The 14,969-nt window shown below is 29.9% G+C and overlaps 1 protein-coding gene across 1 annotated transcript; it reads right to left on the reverse strand.

The window, feature by feature from the left end:
• Positions 1 to 3,123: 3,123 nt before the first annotated feature.
• Positions 3,124 to 6,546, reverse strand: LOC18048192 (pentatricopeptide repeat-containing protein At5g47360). The gene is made up of 2 exons (XM_024189845.1): positions 4,586 to 6,546; positions 3,124 to 3,939 (listed from the first exon to the last, which is right to left on the reverse strand). The coding sequence occupies exon 1, from the start codon at positions 6,323 to 6,325 to the stop codon at positions 4,898 to 4,900; it is 1,428 nt and encodes a 475-aa protein (XP_024045613.1). The 5' UTR covers positions 6,326 to 6,546; the 3' UTR covers positions 3,124 to 3,939; positions 4,586 to 4,897.
• Between the last annotated feature and the right edge of the window lie 8,423 nt (positions 6,547 to 14,969).

Consider the following 14,969-nt stretch of genomic DNA (forward strand, 5'->3'; position numbering starts at 1 on the left):
TATTATATGTTCATGCTTTGGGGCTGGCTAATCTTTAAATTTATAAAATTAACCTTTAAGTTTGAAGAGTTTAAACGCATGATAAATATCACTAATGTGCTATGAATAAAATTTATTATCATTATAATTCTACAATTGTTAAGAAACTTTTAAAATAAAATAAAATTAAAAGATTGGTGGATATGGATATAGATTTAGATATTAAGATAGATTCAGACTTACTCCAGATCCATCTTAGATCCGCAAACTAATATTTAAATCTGATCTAAATTTATTTTAAACAGATCTAAATCCGATCCAATTGAATTTAAATCACGTGAATCTTGGATCAATCCAATCCATTACCATCCGGTGACCACCCCCGTGGGCCGTGATGGATGGAAAGTGTACGACCCAGTTCAGTTCATGACACGTGTCGAGGTGAATATAGGTAAAGCGCAGCTTGGCTTGCGTCTTTTTCATTCAGCCAACAACTCGTCTTCAATCGGGATCGCCGACAAATGATTCCCACCGTTGGATTGGATTTTATCGAGGCTCTCATTTAGGGATTCGGCTCCAGATATGCGCTGCTAAAATTGGGCCTCGCTTTTTTGGAATAAATTGCTCTTGCTCATAGTTTTTTTATTTTACCATTTCTATTTTTTCTCTCTCGTGTTATTTATTATTCGTGGGTGAGTATTAATTTTGGGCTAATTTTTAAAAACCTACTCTGAAGTTTGGGCTTATTGTAAGTAGATAGCAATAATTTATTTATTTATAAAAAATCCTCTACCGTTAGTTAATTTTAACATTTACCGTTAGTTGACTGTGCAAAGACAATATTACCCTTAACAATAGTTTGTAAACGGAAATAACTAAAAAAAAACCAAAATTATTAACTATTTTACCCTCTTTAAATTATTGATATTTTCTTAAAGTTTCGACAAAAAAGATAAAATTAAAAACTTAAAAAATTATCTTTAAATTATTGATATTTCCTTAAAGTTCCTACAAGAAAGATAAAATTAATACTTGAAAATGAAATAGTCATAATCTTTACTATGATATTGTAAATATTTGAAATTGACAAGGATAAAATTATCAAAAAATAAGGTTTGTGCTTTTTGCGCCAACAATTTTAGTTTTTATTTTAGTTATGTCAGTCTACAAACTATTGTTAAGGGCAATATTATCTTTGCACAGTTAACTAACAGTCAATATTAAAATTAACTGACGGTAGGAGGTTTTTTTACAAATAAACAGATTCTCGCCAACTACTTACAACAAACCCAAACCTCAGGGGAGGCTTTTAAAAATTACCCATTAATTATGAGGTAAGTGGCACCATCTCGTAGTTAGGTGAGAAAATATAATGATACATTTAAGGGAAAACATGAATTTCCCACTGAAGCAAGCATCTCTAGAATTGATTTTCATCGACACTGATTCTTAATTATCGTTAGGACTTAGGTGAGCACCAAATTAATCATTCCACCATATAAAAGCAAAAATAAAGCAATCAGTCAAGATCTCTGTTTTTGAAGGAAAGGTACTTATTTGCACATTTATTCCCAGAAAAAAAGAATTGCACATTAGTTTTGTGGTTTGTGTTTGTGATGTTTATTCAGGAATTAAAGCTTGAGAATTACCGTTTATAATGGCAAATCTACATCCTTGCGGACAAAGATTACAATTTATTAGATTATCCCAAAAGGAAAAATGAAGCCAAGCAACTATGTGATAAGTATTAACAAGTCACCAAATATGAAAAAAGAAAATAATGGAAAAATACAATATAAGGAAGCTTCTTTCTTTAAAAAAAAAAAAAAAGATATATGTGTATAGAATCATGGGGATGTTATCTTTAGTGGGAAAAGCAAAGGCTACATTAGAAGTAAGTCCAAAACTTCATCGTCTTATTAATAAAACGAACACAAAAAATTAGGCATTATTACATGACGAACCTTCTTCTACTCAAGTACGAGAATATTAGCTAAATCTAAAGCTGGTAAAACAGGTCATAAAGTTATGTTGGTGTCGCACAAGCTTCCTGTCATGTTAAACATAGGTCAATCAAACACAACTTATTTTATAATCGTGTCAAAAATATTGAGTTACTATCCCGACACAAAAATTTAAATCAGATTATCCACTAACCTGCTTACTCTCTCTCTCTCTATATATATATATTCATCCTTCTAAAAATATAAAAAGAAAAAATCATGTCTAATTTTTGAATTTTACTGACAAGACCCTGCAAATTAATTTAGAATAAAAAATATAATCATGTCATATTCGAATAAATGAGTCAAAAATTTTAACCATAACCCAACACGATAAAAATTGTGTCCATCTGAACTCAATCTGTTTAATAATCATATCAAATTTGACGATCCATATTCATTTATTCATGTCCAGTTCACGTTGGGTAATCGGATCGTGTCAAATTTAATCAGCTCTAGCTAGAACTTTCTACTAAAAAGTAATGATGATAAGTACAAAAATTAGCACAAAAATTATAAGAGACAAAAGAGATTGACAAATAATAGTGAATCGTTAACCAATCCAAGTGATGGATTGTGATGAGAGAAAGTGGGAGTAAGCAAAAAGTATTTGATCCCATCCTTCATTATTCAGACTCCAAATCATTGTGCTGATTTTAGTGGGTGCAACAAGTGAGGCGCCCAATGATGCATGTATCGTAAAGCATGCATCTCCCAAATAATTTTCAACTCCGCATTTTCTTAGTTTGTACATTTGTAAACATAGCATCTAGTAAGAGCAGCTGTGGACCACTAACATAAATCTTCAACTAAAATAATGAGGGAAAAACATACCATGATGCAGTAATCAAAATGTATCCACAACCTAGAACAAAAGTTTCTCACCAAATTTAAGTCGCAATGTACAAGATACAGCCTTGGCAATTTGTCAACACTGGCTCTGTCATTCATGAGTTCTCTCACCTAAGGTTTGAATTGTTGGACTGTCTGCACAACCTAAATAAACTTCTTAACTAAGACAAATGCACAACAACCTAGTTATACATTTGTTAATAGTCAAATGTTTTCATCACTTGGCCACAAATCAAAATAATAAAGAAAGTAATTTTTTGACGATTGCGTTCATTTGACTGTAAAATCAAATATGAACTGTAACTCAAGTGATTGAGCATCTCCGAGTTCTAGATGTAAAGAAGACAACAATAAATCAGCAAATATAACAAAAAGACAAGGAGAGGTGGGTGATTGAGGTTCCCCACATTTTCTTTTACAAAGGATTCCTAAAGGATCCACTAATAAGGCACCAATGCATATTCCAAACAGATAAATCAATCTTGGAACATCCGTTGGCTATCAGTATAGTCAATGGAGTACACATGTGAAGCTCACTTGCCAAACTTTAATCACATCAATATTACCTTTCTCTCCTTTATGTGACATGCAGTTACCGGCCAACATTGATAATAAGCCCTAAACCGATACCTAATGTAGGTACAGGGCTGATCTTTATCACATAAACATTTTTGTGACAACGAAAATGACAACATTACTTCACAGTAGAGAATTTCTAAGGCAGTATTTATGGTTTTGGCCATCAATTTAGACATCAAATCAGGCAGGCTGATGGTTGCCAGGTCAGTACCAATGACAGAGTTGAACCTTTTTTTTTTCTTTGGCTAAGAAAGAAGCAATCAGAGTTGAACAGCCTGTCACCATCAAAACAAAATAGTTGCAAAAGCCAACACTAACTTGCAATTAGTTAATTGACTAATTGTATGAATCTCAGCAATTCTGTCACAAGTACCTTGAATGGCATCAGGAGCTACAGAAGCCAGTTGATAGGATTCTGACTTCTTACGCGCATGAGCTCTGACTCAAAAAAAGCACACATTCATTCTTCCTATCCATGACAAAAGATAAGTGTGCTCAAGCTGCAACCAATATTTTCACCAGCTCTCTGGAAAAGTTAGAGAGTAAGAAAAAGCCTTAAATTTACCTAACATGCAATTAAAACTCTGGTTAGAAGGTAAGAGACAGCCTTCAAAGAAATAACCTATTCTGATAGATTTATGCAGTTAGCATACCTAGAAGAAGTTTACACAAGAGGAAAGAAATGATTATCATTTCATTAAACAACATATTCTGTCACTGTCATACATTCAGCATATTTCCAAGCTACCATAAAGATTTGAGATAAAACAATCATATTTAAGCTATTGAACTAGCGGATCTGGAAGAAAATTAACTTCTCAAATGTCAACAATGATATCCTTGTTGGTTGCATAACATATCAAGCTACCCCCATAAAATAGTCCACCATTCTCTAGATCACTTAAAGCCACAGCCTTTCATAGGGCCGATATGCTCCCAAGAGTGTATAATAAGAAAAAGCTCAATCAAAATGACTATATCTATAAGTTGTTTCATGTATGTCAGATGGTGACAAGATTAACATATGAATTGAGATAGAAAGTGACACTAAGGCCATTCCCAAAAAAATATGGGAGAAAAGTAGTCTCAAGAATATGTTCAAAGTGAAGAAGAATAATTGGATAATGCTTGAGCAGACAAAGAATTGGGAAGTTGGGGTTAAAATGAATCACCTCAAAGCATGCTCCAAACAGGAAAAACAGCCCACCCTTGTATCAATCTCACTAAAACCTTGATCAATGAGAATTAGACTCATATATAATCTGATCTGGGAAGCACCAATTCCTTTCCAAATTACACATTTTTTTTAAGAGAATCTGGACAGGTCTTGGTTTGGCCATGAATGACAAAGATAAGAGCCAATTCTGCATATCCTATTCTGGATCAGTTTCTTATCAGTTCAAAAGTTTCTAGCCAAAAAATTCTAGCTGTTTACTAACAAACAGGGGCGTCCAAGGATAATAAATTTTGTTGTTTGCACAACATCAACCTCCAATTTTAGGAAGATTTGTAATTAGCTCCTCGTCTCCAGATTTCTTCAAGTGTTCAACTATTTTATCGACATAAGGACCTTGCAACCAAATTCTTTTTTTCAGCATGAACCTTGCAAGCTTTGCAGCTTCCACTGAATGGTTTTTTCGACAAAGCCCGAGTAAGAGAACAGAATGGATATCCGAGTCAACGGAAGATAAGAATCCAATCTTCTCAATGTCCTCATATAAGCAAAAACCTTCCAAAACCTGTCCCCTCAAACATAGCTCTCTAATCATAACACTACAAGCAAGACCATCAGGTTTTACCCCACTGGCTAGCATCTTACTAAAGAGCTTCTCTGCTTCCTTAAGTCTTTTAGTCCTAACCAATTCGACCACTAGAGAACTATAGCAGCCACCAGATGATACACTACCTCCGGCAACAACTTTATCAATCAACTGATAAGCCTCATCTAGATTCCCTTCAACACAAAAGCCCTTAATCAATGTACTAATTGTGACACGGTTAGGAGCACAGCCGAAAGCTTCCATTCTATCCAAAATCCCCAATGCTTCCTTCATCATACCCTTCCCACAAAAAATCTGAATGACTGAAGTATAAGTGACAACATTTGGACTACAATCCCCACCTTCTTTCTCCATCTCCCCTAGCAATTCCAATGCCCTCTCCATACTCCCTAACCTACAAATCCCATCAAGAAGAGCAGAATATGCAACCAAATTGGCTGCACAACCATGTCTTTTCATAACCTTAAACAGCCCACAAGCATCCTCTAACCTACCTGCATTGCAAAACCCTTTAATCATTGACACATATGTGATTATATCAGGGTAAAGATCAATCAACCCCATCCCTTTCATTAATTCATCAGCTGCAATCATATCGCCCTTTTCACAAAACAACCGAATAACATTATTATATATAATAGTATCCGGTCTCAAATCAAATTCAGGCATTTTCCTTAGTACCCACATTGCCTCATTCGCAAGCCTAGCTTTTTCACACAAATTGAAAATCACTTTCATCATCTTAACACTGACAACACACCCTTCTTCTTTATAAGCCTCAACAACATCAATAATAATACTCGGGTTTTGCTTAATTCTAGACATTTCACAAGCTCTGTTATACATAAATGAACTGTGCCTATAACTTGATTGGAGAGCAGCCCATATGAAAAAACGAATACCCATTTGAGATTGACTTGGGAAACACCTATGTAACACTTCAATCACACAAGTGGAGTCCAGCTTGGCCTTAACCGTAGCTAGGGTTTTTTCAATATTGTTCGGGTTCTTTTGCAGGTGAGTGTAGAATCTCTCTGCGGGAGAAGCAGTGGTGAAATGTAGAGCGAAGATTTTGGAGTTTTTAATATTAACTGAGGATGATAAAATTCGAGAAAGTGAAAATCGCGGCATTTTTTTTTTCCTTTTAGGATTTTAGGGTCTTAGGAGTAAAAAAACCCTAAATATCAGAAAATGAACGAAATTTTAACCTGGAATGTCGAAAGGAAGATGGCGCAGAGAGAGAGTGCGAGCCAGTCAGTCAAACCCGATGAACCACAAACTCTCAGACTCGAACAGTCGGATCGAGAAAGAACGATTCAAATCGTATGCAGGTTTATACGATAGCGTTTTAATGTGTGCATTTTTAGAACCAATACCATAATAAAATAAAAATTTTGCTATGTTACATTGAAAGTCTCATACACAATTAATAAGAACTACATAATTATGTAGATCTCATAATTTATGTGATTTTTATAAATTATGTATGGTACATTCAATGTAACACAGGGACTCTCATAAAATAAAGGTGAATTTCGTCCCACTCTTATTAAATTAATATACTTTAATTTATCCTATAAAAATATAAAACTATTAATTTATCCTTTAAATATTATTATTTATTTTTAACGGTTGATTGATGTTGACTTATAAAAATACTAGAATGTTTTTAACTCGGCTAACTAAGTTTTGGTATTAAAAAAAAATAAGTTTTGTGGATTAATAAGAATAATTTCATTTTACCCTTTAAAATCTAACATATTTTAAGTTAGATGATAAAAATAAATTTATTAATGAAAATCTCTTATAAAAAAATTGTAAAAGACCCTCAAAAATTAAATTAATTTTTACTTATATTTAATTTATAAAACAAATATAATAATCACAAATTTTATTTACAATATCTCCACAATGAATTTTTTTTTTAAAAGTAATTTTTACCCTTATCTTGAATTTAAATATTTTAGGGATACAAATCATTAATCAATTAGTTGACTTTTACCATCCAAAATATCATTTTACCCTTAAGAGTATCTAAAAAAAAATAACCCATTAAATTTGTTTACATTCCCTAATATAATTCAATGGATTATTAAAAATTAAAAATATATAAAATTTAGAGAAATTCAAAGACCGAAATCTTAACCCTAATCCTAATCCCAATTTTTTATTAGTTTATTTTTTATTAATATCATTTGTTATAAGTTTTAATCTTCTTATTTGTTTAATAATTATTTTTTTTTTATTAAAAGCCATTTTAGTATAGTTTTCTTTCCAAACATGAAGTTAAGGCTAAAATAATAAAATAATTAATAATTTATAAATATTTAAGTATATCCAATATTTATCATTTTTTTATTAATTATTCTTAGGAATCTTGAACTGTAAACCCTTATTAATTTATGATTAAAATGTTAAAAATGATATGTTATATTCTTTTAAAATAAAATTTGAAACAAGTTATTGGAAAAAAATTATTCCTATTTTGGGTTTTGAAATCTAATAAATTAGCAACCATGCCATCCACTACAATTTATCCTATATTAAAATTTAAAATTATAGTTCAATTTTTTTGTTTTCCAAATTATTGTTTTCTTTTATTCTTCGTCTTATTTTTCTTCTTATTTCTTCGTCTTGTACTTTTTTTTTCTCTTTCGTTTCATCTTTGTTTCTTTATCCCATTTTTTTGTTCTTATGTTCTTTTTATTCTCCACATTAAATCAAACAATTCTCTGCATTAATCAACGTTATCATAATAAAAATTAAAGACTATAACACAATTAAAAAAAAATCTTTAAAATAAAAAAAGTGAAATTTTTTGTCTCTTCTTCTTTCTTCTTCATCTTCTTCGTTCCTTTCACTGTTCATCTTCTTCTTCGTTTTTTTTTTTAACTTTAACCGCCCTTTCACACATCTAACAACTCCAAAACCACTTTCAAATCTAATTTATATAATCCTATAAAGAGGCACTGATTCGATCGTGATGGCCAAACTATCACGCTTAGCTTACGGGACGAATTGGTCCGAGTGGAGCAAGTACTAGTTATTCGCGTGCAGCAACCAGACAATTCAGGTCGCATCGCCTGCCAAAATGGAGATGAGGTAAGCGAGAGAGGGAGGGGATCTTAGAGGGGAATGCAAAAGATATTAACCTAAATATGATTATTTAGCTAAGCATAATTGAAATAAAAATAATTATTAAAATTAAATTACTCATAATTAAAAGTAATAAAAATAATTAAAATTGAAAATACAACTAAATTTATTTATAAAAATAATTATACAAAATATGAAAACACACCTAAAAAATAAGATTACTGAAAAATTAAGAGAAATTGAGAAGAAGATAGATGATCAAAAACAAAAAAATGAAGCTCTCTTTAAAATAAATAAATTAATAATTCAATGTTTTGCAATTCATCCTAAGCTTTATGCATACGCTCCTCACAACCATTAGATCAAGGTCTAATGACTGGCCAAACTTTAAAAGTCAACATTGCATGTGTTATCTTATGAAGCGTCCGATTTGGTTAAAGAATGGTTGAGATTTGGCGGGTTAATGGTTGGATCAGGTCGATCCGAATACAAAGAATCAGATCCTACAACTTGCTTTACTAATTATTACCACATGGCACGATCGTGGCCATTGAATCATGAATGGTTGAGACTTAATCAAAATTGCCAGCTATCTAATATACCCATATCTATTGTAAGTTCATTTTATCATCCAATCAGTGCTCGGTCAACAGAAAAGTTAATTTTTTGCACAAGCTCAATTTTAAGCCGGTCTTGACTCATCTTAAGGTTTTCGGACCTTTGAAATCCAAATTTGACATTTGTTTATCTAGTTGGAGTCTCGAATTACATAAAATTAATATTTTACCTAATAAACACACAAAAATATATAAAATTAAATATAGTTAAGACATAATGAATAATCCTTAATATATTGCATAAACACAAATATAAATTACAATATAAGCACAAAATAATATTTTTATCGTTTGATAATCAAACAATTTTTAATACTAATTTAATACTTATTTAGAATATCAACAAAAGACTCTTCTAATTTAACTCTTTAAATACTTATATACTTATCTTTTTGCCAAATAGAATAATGAAAAAAAGAAGTTAACTCTCAAAAAACTTTTCAAATAAAAATAAATATATATTATTTTAATCAAACATTTTCATCTACAAAAGTAATAGTAGTTATAATGTTTCTCTCTTTTCATCAATTATGAGATGAAAAATAATATAATATTTAATTAAAAGTTCCAGAAAGCTCTCTAAATGATATTCTTTAAATGAGATAATGTTTTTGTCTCTTTAATATTGAAAAATCTCATTTGGAGGATCTTTTCGAACTTTTTTTTATTGATATGACTCTTTAAATAAGTAGTAAAATTTTATTTAAAGAGTTTTTAGTGATACTCTTAATCTCTATATTTTGGTCTAAGTGTCTGTTTAATAGTAGTGGGCAAATTGAGTTTTAGTTTGGGTTATTCAAGTTTTGGTTTAGGTTACGAACAAATCGAGTTGGAGAATTGAATCGAATTGGGTTCAAAATATAAACCTAAACCAAATTTAAATTCGATCCAACTTGGTTCATAATTCAGATAGAATGAACTACGCAATAAGTGTAATTCATTATTGTCTGCATAAAATTTATTTATTTTTAATATTAATTTATTTTATTACTTTGTTTTTAAGATTAATTTTATAATTTTTTTTTGCATAAGGTTAAGAGTGTCACATATTCAATAGCAATACTATCTTAAGACATTTTTCAAAATATAGGGATTAAATGAATACTTAACCTAAAGTATAAAAGACTAAAATGCATAGTTATTTTTTGTGTACAAATAATTCCTTCATTTTATAAATTAATGTCATGACTGCAGTATGTATAAAAAGAGAAATCATGTTCGCTTTTTATTTTTACTCATGGGTTGTTATTTCTATTTCGACAAATTATAAGTTACATTTTTTTTTTTTTGAAAAGTTATATTTCATGTATCTTACACTCACTCGCATGAATAGTGAGTAGGTCTCACACCACACACTATTCATGTGAGTAGATGTAAGGTGCATGAAATGTAATTTAGGGGATCCCTCTATTTATGGTTGTGAAAAACTTCCAAAAATTCCTTCGCGCGTGAAAGGAAATGAAATGGATTTGCTGGTTAGCACTTTGCATATTATTATTGTACAGTGACACATGTGGGATCAGTATGAGAAAGTAATTAGACAGCATGTAAAGTGTTCCCTTTATTGAATCTATTCCTTTCCCGTTTGCTGATTTGCTCTTGCGCTAAGGCTAAATCCCTGGTTTTTATGGCATGTATTTGTCCACAATACCATATTTGCACATGCTGGAACTTGTGTAGTCTCCTTTTCTAATGCCAATGCCCTGTAGAATTTGAATGTTTGGATTGGTCTCAACGAAAAAGCACCCTCTTAAAAAAACGAATTGTCATTTTCTCAATACGAAAAGAAGAAGAAAATGGCGGCAAGATTTAGGGATCCCAGTCATTCAAGCTAGCTTATGACTCATCTTTTTATTTTCATCAGTTCTTTCAAGCCAATTACATTTGATCAATGCACTTTTTCCTTCACAAATTTCTTTTGGCTAAAGATTACCCCGAACCCTCCAAATACAAAAACTTTGAACTATGCAAAAGCATGGGGAATCAGATTCATTGTCTACAAATCTTTCCAATATACTTAACTTTCGGCCACCAGTTTGAGAAAAGAAGGATACGTTATCAACCTTCCTCATCTTATAATCACCCTTTAACATGCATATTATCCTCTTATCTTAATTTCTTTTAATACCCTTCCCTTTTTAAAATTACCCACTAACACGTAAGATTAGCTCAATAAAGACCCTTCACATGGCTGTTGACACAACATTTGGCTGGATGATTCGGCAACGCATGGCATTGCATGGATAAATCTCGGGCATGCAGGCTTTATTTGACAAAAAGGGGAGCTGTCTTTTATCAGCAGATAAACATGTAAACTCTGTTGTGCGGACCGACTCTCTGCAGATCTGTATTGCAAAAATCAATCAATAATTGGAATGGGCTGTAGTTGAAATTAGAATAAGTTAGAATCAGAATGAGAAATCAGAATCTTACTTGAGACATGAGAATTCTAATCAAAATAAGCTATATTACCATTGATAAATTTATTTTATCTTAGAATTATAATGAACTCTTGTAAATTACTAAAATACCCTTAATTACTCATTATCATTATTATTATTTGTTATAACAATTGTGATTATTATTATTCAAAATTTTATTATTAAAATAATAATAACAATGATAACCAACAACAACAACAACAATAGCAATAACAATAATATGCATCATCATCATCATCATCATCACCGGCGATCGGCAGAGAAAGCACGGCAGTGAACTACAGCCGCGGCGGCAGCAAGGGAAGCAAGCAATAGTGGCAACGCAACAACAAGCAGCAACAGTGATGAATAGCTGGCTCTTGGGTGATACGACATTTTCCTTAACAAAATCGCCGCTTACTCTGGTGCACCACCAGATTATTCCACAACCAACTTCCATTGTGTTTGAACTCTATCAAAGTAGATGCATGACAAAAGAGGAATTGAAGATTATCTAATTCTATTCTTCCATCTATCACTTCTTTCAACAGATTCTGTTGTCTCATGCTCTCCTTACCACTTCCTTGAAATGAAGAAGAATGTCAATTTATATAATTCTGAGAGAAGCATTTTTGTCCAATAATTTGATTATTGTAAATTCCTTAGCCGATGCATTTAGTTTCTTTTTAAATGCACCTGTAAGCATTGCTTTTAGTATCTAATGAAAAGTGGAAATGCTGCCTATTAAACCTTTGATTTAATTTTTAAATTTAATTCAAAGTATAATTGCAACCTCGTTAACCTCATATTAAATTTTGTGTAATTTAATATTAAAATCCAAATTTAATTGACCATTACAATCTTAGAATAAATTTTTGAATTGATTGCATAATTAGTTCTGAATTTAACTAGCCACTACAATTTCTATAACTCCTACTTTTATTTAATACAGTGAAAGAATGTACTTTAAGCGTCAATTTCTCATTCATCTTAGAATCATTTTGAGTATTCAAATATATCATTTCGAGACACTCACATAAGAGATTTTGAATCATCATTAACCTTCTGCTTATACAAAGTTGATCCGACTTAAAATTATGCCTTCAAATAACAACTCATTGTCTTATTTTTCCAACAGCAGTTTTGGGGGTCGAATGAGTCCAACAATTTATTAGAAATTGAGCATGGCTCTGTTGCCTTTGAAACTCGAAGTGACGAATCTCAAAATTAAATTGGACATGCCTCTGGTAAGGCTCTCGAATCTCAGCTGCTCTTTCGCCCACACGGTCTCAACTCTCAATATCTTCTTTTTCGCTCATTGCCACCGATGGGATTTCGGTAGTTGTAGTAGCACTGTAGCAGTCCTTGCTGGTATGAACTGTGAAAATATCGCTTGGGCCCTTTAGAAAAACAAATGAAAAAAAAAACATTAAAATAAGGAAAATTATCTCTACACCACATTTTTTTTTCATATATATATATATATATATATATATATATATCTAATTATCACAAAATTTTAACATGTACGTTTTACCACCTTTGTTTCTAAACTTGTATCAATTAATCACTTTGACACTAAAAATAATCATTTTATCCCTAAATGAATTAAAAAACTATTTTATTTTACAGAATTTTAATAAAAATTATAATTATAATAATACCCCCTAAATTCAATAAAACAAATAAATCTCATAAGTTTAAGATGATAATTTTTAAATGAAATTATAATTATAAAAAATAACATCTTGTAGTTATAATTTTTTTATAATTATAATTTCATTGAATTTTTGTTGTTAAATTAAGTATAGGGAAGTTTATAAAAAGTACCATAAAGAGAAAAGCTCCTTATAATTATTGTAAACTTCCCTATAATTAATATTAAGAAACTTCCCCATACAAATTAAATAAAATTATGATTACAAAAAATTAACATGATAATTTTTAAATGAATTATATTTATAAAATATTAACATATTGGATTTAATTATTTATTTTATTAAATTTAGGGGTATTATTATAATTATAATTTTTTATTTTTTAAAATTTTATAGAATAGAACGGTCTTTTAATTTATATAGAGATAAAATAATTATTTTTAGTGTCAAAGTAGTTGATTGATACAAAATTAAAAATAAAAGTGTGTAAAGTAGTCAAAATTTTGGGTGTCAATCAGATTCATTAAATGGTCAAGATTAATTTGCAAAGTCAAACAGCTTCTGGAACAGGGGGCCCATTGAAAACTTATAAAGAACAATCTTATATAAATGCATACGTCTTACTTTAATTATTCGGAACTAATTTTTTAAAAGACTTGACTTTTCCAAAATAAAATTTTAATTAATCATAAAGAATAACCAATGCAACAAGGTAATTAAAATTTTTATATAGTATAATATAACACTAAATATTAATGTTATATTATTATAATATAACGTTAATGTAATACAGTCTAATTAAATGCACCATATATTAAATTATACAATACAATGTGTCAATTACACCTTAATAATATTATTAGTTTATAGAGAAATTGAAATATTTTATGAATAGTGTATACTCGCCTAACTGCAATTAGAAATTTAACATTCCCTTAAAACCACTAGTTACTTTTCATCTTTACACAATTACACTTAAAATTCCACTGAGAGAAACTTTTGAGGTGCTCGCAATGTATATATCATTATCCATTGAATTCTTACTGCATATATCTTACCTTTCAATCAATCACATAATAATCAATGTACATATTGTAAGAATTCAATAAGGTAGCATTTATTTTTTGAATTGGAGTGTGAATACTAAGGAGTGAGAATTTTAGGATTAGGAGTATGGAGTGGGAGTGAGAGTGAGAGTAGGTTGTTTACTTACATTGAAATAGAAGTATGAAATGGAAATCAAAATTCAATTTATGTGTTTACAATTTTATCATTATTTAAAGAATTGTAGTTTTTAATTACAAAATAATAAAAAATATATTTAATGAATAAATATTTGTTTTATTATATTTTTAAATTTATAATAATTATTAATATTCTTAATTATGAACATCACAATTTTTATTAATTTTAATTTTAATATAAAATGAAACGTTATTTTATTTTATTTAATAGAATTATATTAATTTAAATATAATTATATTAAATTTATTATTATATAAAATAATAATATAATATTATTTAGTACAAAATTAATATTTTCTTAGAATAAACTATTTATTATTATTAATATTAAATAAATATAGTACTATTATTTTTAAAATAAATATAATAATATTATATTTATTAATTCTCTATTAATATAATAATATTATTTTTAAATCATTTTAACTTAGAATCAATGCAAATTATTATTTAAATAAATTTAATATTATTTTATTTTATTACTTATAAAACATTAAATTGAATTAAATTAAAAAAAAAAGGTAGAAAATGGAAAGGTGGGAGTGGATTCCCACTCCCACTCCCCACTCCAAAAATGAGTGGGGCCCACGGAGTTGGATTCTCAATCCTTTCCCAATTTAGTGAAGTAAACACTGAAGTGGAAGGAATCTGCACTCCTCATTCCCACTCCAGAAAGTAAACACAGCAAATGAGAACATAAAATACTATAAAAGCATCCAAAAAATTTTCCATCTCAAAT

The sequence above is a fragment of the Citrus clementina genome, unplaced genomic scaffold, assembly GCF_000493195.1.
Source record: "Citrus clementina cultivar Clemenules unplaced genomic scaffold, Citrus_clementina_v1.0 scaffold_3, whole genome shotgun sequence".
NCBI lineage: Eukaryota > Viridiplantae > Streptophyta > Magnoliopsida > Sapindales > Rutaceae > Citrus > Citrus x clementina.